This window comes from Sinocyclocheilus grahami, unplaced genomic scaffold, assembly GCF_001515645.1.
Source record: "Sinocyclocheilus grahami isolate Dianchi unplaced genomic scaffold, SAMN03320097.WGS_v1.1 scaffold387.1, whole genome shotgun sequence".
Lineage (NCBI taxonomy): Eukaryota > Metazoa > Chordata > Actinopteri > Cypriniformes > Cyprinidae > Sinocyclocheilus > Sinocyclocheilus grahami.
Genome location: NW_015505566.1, coordinates 756261 through 763942, shown reverse-complemented (window position 1 = coordinate 763942; position 7682 = coordinate 756261). Strand labels below are relative to the sequence as shown.

Here is a 7682-nt window from a genome sequence, read left to right as displayed (position 1 = left end):
GAGTGTGTGAGAGAGAGAGAGAGAGTGTGTGTGTGTCACAGAGAGAGAATGAGACAATCAACATGAATGGCACTTAGTCTTTCACAAAACATAGCTAACGTAGGGGCATCATAACTAGCCACCATATTGATTTACGGTCTTAAATATGTCCAGTGTTTATCGGGTTTTGAGTCAGTAATAATGGTCCATGGGGAAACACGGTGTTCTGTGTGTAGTTACAGTTAGGGATGCACCGAAATGAAAATTCTTGGCCGAAACCGAAAACCGAAAAAGAGGAAACCAAGGCCGAAAACCGAAACACCGAAAGAAATTATGCCTGGATAAAGTCTTTGCAGATGCACCCCCTCTTGAAATTTCGGCATTACATGTTTTGCAAATCGCTGTCTGGTGGTCTTTCGCAGATATACTGAAATACGTCCACACCGCAGACATGTTGCTTCAGACAAGCACGTGCAGGTCGCGGTTTCTGTTTGCGTCATCAAAACATTTCGGCCGTATTGTTTCGGTGATAAAAGTCTTTCGGCCGAAAACCGAAAATGCACTTTTGGGCCATTTTCGACCGAAAATTTTCGGTGGCCGAATATTCGGTGCATCCCTAGTTACAGTCTATGGTAGTTACAGTACATGGACTAAACGATGATTTTTTTGTATTCGAGTTACTCGAGGAATCGTTTCAGCTAGGGCTGCACGATAAATCGCATTCGATATTTAACGCGCATCTTATGAGTAAAGCCAGTTCTGTAATCAGTGGTAAATCTCCATCACCTGCGGGCTTTCACATTGAGCAGCATTAACTACACTGAGACGTTGTTCACTGACGAGCTGCGCAAAACCACGTTCATATTCACGCAATTTTTTGCGCAGCTCGTCGGTGAACAACGTCTGTGTGTAGTTAATGCTGCTCAATGTGAAAGCCCGCAGGTGATGGAGATTTACCGCTGATTACAGAACCGGCTTTCTGACAAGATGCGCATTAAATATCGCATGCGATTTATCGTGCAGCCCTAGTTTCAGCCCTAATCTTGAATGACATGGGGGTGAGTAAATTATCAGGGAATTTTTATTCTGGAAGTGAACTGATCCTTTAAAATGTGTTAGCAGGTAATCACAGTAGTTGTGGTATTGGGACCAATTGCATGATTGCGAAAATTGAGTGTAAAATTGCTGCTTATTTATTAAACTGACGTTTTGTGTTAAGTGAATATCGAGTGATTTAGGTTTTATTTAGAAATTAAATCATCAAAGCATTGTCACCTACATTGTCTGTTTTTGCTTTGCGAATTAGTTCCAAAAGAAGTCAAATCAAATTCAAGTAGTAAAACTGTTAAGGCCTGCTCACAACAAGAACAATAACTATATACACTTAATCGTTCTAATTCTATGAGAATAGTGAAATATATACGACACAGTAACGACACAGAGAAACAATATAGTTGAAATCACTTTTTTTTTTTCTTTCTTGCTGATGACAGATAAAAACATTGAATCACAGAATCCTCCAGACTTTGGAGATCTTGAGCATTTGAAGTGGCAGACGACAAAACCGTAGCGCACTTATAATAAACAGAACAGTGTTGTCCATTGGTTGTGGATCTTTATAGCTATTTAGCTTTATAGCTAAAAACGCGTTTACAGTAAGAATGATAACTATAAAGTTTTAATGATCACTTTAATTTCATGAGTTTAGGGAAGTCCACAGCACAACTGGCATGAAGGATTAGTATTGTTGGTAACGATATTGAATCATTTTTCAAAGCAATTTTTGATGTAGTTATATTTGTCATTATAGTTCTTGTTGTGAACAGACCTTTAATGTGTTAAAAATGAAATTGTAAATACTTAAATATTTAATTAAATGTGTTTAGCATTGTCAAAATATTAAGCACTAATTTTAGCTAAATTGCCCTGCTTCAATTTGCATTTTCTGCAATTTGCAGAGACCAGTAGTCCTTTATTTTCAGTGAGCGTTGATGTGAGGTGCCATAAATGGCGGAGTACTTCACTTTGTCAGGCAGGTCCTATTTAAGAGATTTCTTGATTGTGAACAGGTGTGGCAGTAATCAGGCCTGGGTGTGGCTAGAGAAATTGAACTCCGTTTTAACAGGGGGGCAAACACTTCTTCACACAGGGCCATGTAGTTTTGGATTTTGTTTTCCCTTAATAAAAAACCTTCATTCAAAAACTGCATGTTGTCTTCACTTGTTATCTTTTACTAATATTTAAATTTGTTTGATGATCTGAAACATTAAAGTGTGACAAACATGCAAAAAAATAAGAAATCAGGAAGGGGGCCAAGTGGGAGTTGAGAAAGTGGAGCCATTTTACCATATTTTAAATTAGGACTGCAACTAATGACTATTTTAATAATAAATTAATTTGTTGATTATGTCTTTGTTTAATTGGATTAAAAATTATTTTAATTATTTTATTCCATCTTGCCCAATAGTGTCCTCCAAACAGTGTATACATTTAAGGCTATGAAAATAATGACAGTATCTATGTAGGCTATGATATACATTTTGTGCAAAAATAATTAAAATATAAACATAACATTCTAAAACATGCCCACCGTTAGGGATGTAACGATTACCGGTTTGACGATAAATCATGATCAAATTCCCCACGGTTAGTATTACCGCTTCATCTTTTAATTATCATTGAAACCGTATTAGATTACCGCGACAACTCACGGTAAATAAATACTGTCCAGCATAAAGCACAGTTTTCAGTTACAGTCTCACGTGCGCACAGCAGCAGAGCAGTTTCATTTTGAGTGAAAACAGGGTGGAAAAGCTGGGAGGTTTTAAATGAGTGCTAAGGGAATTATACTTTATTTGAACATTTACGTTAGATATTTCAACATGATATTAAACTGATGTCAGTCAAGTTGTCATTTAAAATCCGAACATCATTGGTAATGTTATTGTTTTAGTGATTATGCAAACAAAAAGTCATTTTATTTGTTGTTTGTTGATTTTTAAATATGAAACTTGGTGAAACGATTTATGTGTCAGTATCTCCAGCACATTTGAACAATACCGTGATAATACTGATAACCGTGATAATTTTGGACACTATAATCGTGAAATGAAATTTTCATACCGTTACATCCCTACCCACTGTAATAAAGAAAAATAGAATAAACATGCACATATTCACTTATGTGGATCTAGTAATTATTTTACACGTATACCTCATTACAACAGTCCATTTACTTTTACGGCTTTAATAAAAATACAACTGCTGTTATATGTAGCACTTTAAACCTATACTTAATACATCCAATAAGTCACATTTAATGTAACACACTTTGGTCTCCCATTTTGTTGTACTCCGTCTGTTTGATGTTCAATGCTCTAAGGACAAATCTTTATGCAAAACAAATACTCGTGTGGTTTCTAACATTTACAGATGAGGATGTAACTATAAGATGCTAATTATGCACTGGGGGAATGTATCAAACTAAATCTATTCGGATCACATCTGAATTGGTCCTCCCTTACTTTAGTTCAAAAACCATTACCAAGTCAACATAGAGTTTAATATGTATTCATCACATTTTTGTTTCTATTTGATTGATCTTTAGCTAGATTTAATTGTCTAATTGAGCACTCCAGTTAGCAAAGCATTTAGTACCCTATCACCACAAATTATACATTTACATAATATATCTTCCTGACTTCATGTGACTGAAATCCTATGTTTCTCCTGTAGAACCAAGCAGCGATGGACAAGAGCCAACATGTGCAGAGGGCCAAACTGGCGGAGCAGGCCGAGCGCTACGATGACATGGCCGACTCCATGAAGAAAGTGACTGAGCTTGGAGAGGAGCTGATCGACGAGGAGAGAAACCTGCTCTCTGTGGCCTACAAGAATGTTGTGGGCGCTCGCCGGTCCGCCTGGAGGGTGGTGTCCAGCATCGAGCAGAAGACTGAGGACAGTGACAAACAGCAGATGGCTAAAGAGTACCGTGAGAAGATTGAGTCTGAGCTGAAGGCCATCTGCAAAGACGTTCTGGTGAGCTTCGAAAGGGAAAGAACCACTGATGGGGACCATAACTGTTGCAGAGCTTGACGTTTTAAATAGGATATGGTGAATTAGGGCTGTCAAAATGACTGAAAAATGAAATTCGAATTTTCTACTTAAATATGATCAAAATTCGAATTATATTCGAAATTAAAAGGCATAATTTCAGTTAGGGGGAATAAAGCTTTTGGCTTCTCTCCTGAAGCCACAAGAGGGAGCATCGAGCAAAGTATTATGCACGTTTCTTCCAAGCGTAATAAAATAACACGACTATCTTTGAAAAAAAAAGTGCATAATGTTTAAAATAATGTTTATAAACCATATATAATTAATAAAGTTGCTTAATTAGAAGAAGAAGAAAAAACGGCACTATGCATGTATGTATAGTTTAATACAAAGGACTGAAAAACAATCACAAAGAGTAGGCTACTTCATTTAAAAACATTAGATACAGTGGGATGGGGAAAAACCACCATGACGTCTTTAAACATGTTTTTTAAAAGTTGAACTTGCATTAATTTTACATGGCTTTCTAAACATGCCGCTCTCTTGTGCGAGACGCGAGTGCAACAGTGATAGATGTCCCTCTAGAAAATGCGATAAATATGCATTCTGTGTGAACGGCTTGGTTTCAGTTTTGACGTAAACAACATCTTCTCCACGCTGATGCACTCATTAGGGTTAGGGACGAATATTCGAAATTCCAAAAAAAAATTGACAGCCTGTCAGCAAAGTCTTTATTTTTGGTACTGGGAAAATTAGGGTCAGGAATAAAGAACTTGAGCCAGATTCATAAAATATTCTTAAGAAAAAAAAATATTCTTAACCATTATTTTCTTATTTTTTTTAGCCTTTTAAAGCGTTTTTCATTCAGTTGATCAACAAGACTTTGGCAAGAATTGCCATACAGTCAAATAACACCAGAGAAGAAGAAAAAAATGACAATGTTCTTAAAGTATTTGAGAAATTCTTAGGATTTTTTTTAAGAGCTGCACTTAGGAACATTCTCAAGTCAGCAGGAAAGTTGCGATCGTCTTTTATTCCACGTTGTGAAGTATATCCGAGTGAAAGAGCTTCTGGAATGAGAAAAAAAATGTACTGTAGGGCAGGACTTGATTTTTGTTTATCGGGAATTGATTGGCTCATTGTCGTTTGCTATTGCTGTGAATGTGAAAGACAGGTTGTCCCGTCCGTCATCAGAGAAAAGATGCTGTTTCAAGAGGGATAGGAAGTTATTTTGATTAAAGGTTACGAAGGCACATGAATTTAACCAAAATGTTGTGCAGAGATAATTTCAAATAAACACTGCAATATGTTACTAAAAAAAATTAAAGAATTGTGCAGTTAGATTTCATTGTCTAAGAAATTTCTCTTTTTTCTTTTTTTTTGTTGTTAATTTTCATGAATCCCGCCCTGGTTCTCATTCCTCATTCAACTCATCAACTCATTCCAATTTTTACAAAATCTGAAACCAACTGACTTTCACAATTAATTAAAGGTGCAATAGGTGATTGTCTTCAGAAACATTTTTTGTGATGCTGGTTGAAAGTCACTTAACATCCCGATAGCACTCATTAAGTTAAGTGCTCTAAATGTGTTTATATGTATTTAAAAAAATTGTGGAAGGCGTAGGACCAAGAAATGTTTGTCCAATCAAAATGTTCGGTCTGAACATTATGATAGGCTTTCCTACCTGCCTGTCAACATGTGTATTTGCATACCTCTGCACACCCTGTTTGCGTAGACAGGATACGTCATCAGCGCGTTCACGTATGCTGTGAAGACAGAGCGAGAATGGCAGGCAAACATCAACAACCTGACCTTCCTTCCTTGGTATTGTAGTACTGTTACTAACTGTACTATAAAGTTTTCTCACCGGTGAATGACACATGATGTATTGTAGTAATGTTGTCATGCGTTCAGGAGGCGTGGCTTTGGACGGCGATTTGCAGGGAGGGTGGGACGTATGCTTTCAGTGCTATCAGGCTAAAGTTAGCATTTTCCAAGATCTCCTACTGCACCTTTAATGAAGCGCTGTCCTCTTGTAAGATGTTGTCGCAGGTTGTCAGCCAGTCATTGGTTAGAGTTCATAGGTTTGTATCTAGATAAGCAAAACAATGGAGTCCTTTGTTTGAATGGTCACCAAATCAGCTCTTCCTCTGGAGTGGTTTTGGATACAGAGTTTTTTCTTTCAGGAAACTGGATGTGAGACTTACTCTGAGCAACTGAGTAAGGCTTTAATGAATCAGACAGGGCCATTGCCTCACCTTGTACTGGGTTGTTTTAGTTGGATTGCTGCCTGAGGCATCTTAAATGCTGGCTGGCACATGGAATGATATGCTTCCATTCTCCAGATGTTATTTAGACTGCATCCAGAAGAATGTGATGTTTAATCTGGCATTAGGAGGGTCATGGGTTGAAGTTGGCTTCTGCAAAGAAAGAACCAGCTGAATGTTGCATCTTACATCCTCTCAACAACTTTAGACATGTCAAGCCCATTAGATGATGAGATAAAGCGCCATGTTAAACTCGTGAGGTGCATTCGCTGGTAGTCCTGATGTTCCTCACAAAATTAAGTTGACAAGAAAAAATGATTTTAAATGCTGATTTGCATCAAAAACCAAATGAAAATGCAAAGCTGTTCACACCAAATGTGAATACATGCATTGGGCAGAGTGATACTTTTGGTAGAAAATCCAACAATATTGCAAACAGCCATAAAACAAGGGCAAAAGACAAGTGAGTAAAGCTGTACAAAAATGCTATGGATCAATTTGGAAAGCAAAATATTCTACAGTCCGGTCACTTGTTCAGGACTTTTAAAAAGCAATAAATGATACACAAAGTGTAGAACAAACCTTGATTGGCCAGTATTTGCCATCAGGTAACTTGAGCAGCTATGAGGCTTGATGTTTTTCCATAAAAATGGAAATCTTTGTAGAAAAATCATGGAAATTTGTTGGCCATAAAGTATGAGGAAAATACTTTTGTCACACAGTAACATGTAAGAAATGTTACTATCTTGAACTGTGTGTTCACGTTCATGTTTCTCTCATCTGCAGCATCTCCTGGACAAGTTTCTGATCCGCAGCACTTCTCCAGCCGAGAGCCAGGTGTTCTACCTGAAGATGAAGGGAGACTATTATCGTTACCTGGCTGAGGTCGCCGCAGGAGACGAGAAAACCGGTGAGCTTCTCCTAAACAACATTTATATGAGACTTATACGAAATATACACATTTGTCTTTCCTTAATATCCTTTATTTTGATTTGAGAAACAGATCTCTATATTAGATGGTCTTTGGTGTTCAGCATGGTGTCTCTGAGTTTGAGGCTATGCGTATGTCTGCTGCCAGCTGTGCAGCCACACCTCCACATTCACATGCAGATTTTTTGATAGCTACCAGTGGAACAGGTCTTTACTTGTGCCTCCACACCCTTGATGATTGAGGGAATGTTGCACAAATTCTTTTTTAAAACAGAAATGGTTTATGGTTCCGTATATAAGCTACACTACAGGTATACAATACTAGAGCCCTATGAAATTAGTACGCCCCCCCCCCCCCCACCCACCCTTTTTCCTTTTTTTTTTTTTTTTTTCATTACTTTTTTTTTTTTCCTTTTTTTTTTTTTTTTTTCCCCCCAAATTGAAAATTTT

The 7682-nt window shown here is 37.4% G+C and overlaps 1 protein-coding gene across 1 annotated transcript in view; it reads left to right on the top strand.

Moving 5' to 3' along the window:
* The window catches only part of LOC107550094 (14-3-3 protein zeta-like), an 18730-nt gene that overhangs the window by 5737 nt on the left and 5311 nt on the right, over positions 1-7682 (top strand). The window contains exons 2-3 of the mRNA XM_016231321.1: positions 3715-4017; positions 7089-7212. Of these exons, the coding sequence (XP_016086807.1) occupies positions 3727-4017; positions 7089-7212 (415 nt within the window). The 5' untranslated portion in view covers positions 3715-3726. The remainder of the gene's footprint in view (positions 1-3714; positions 4018-7088; positions 7213-7682) is intronic.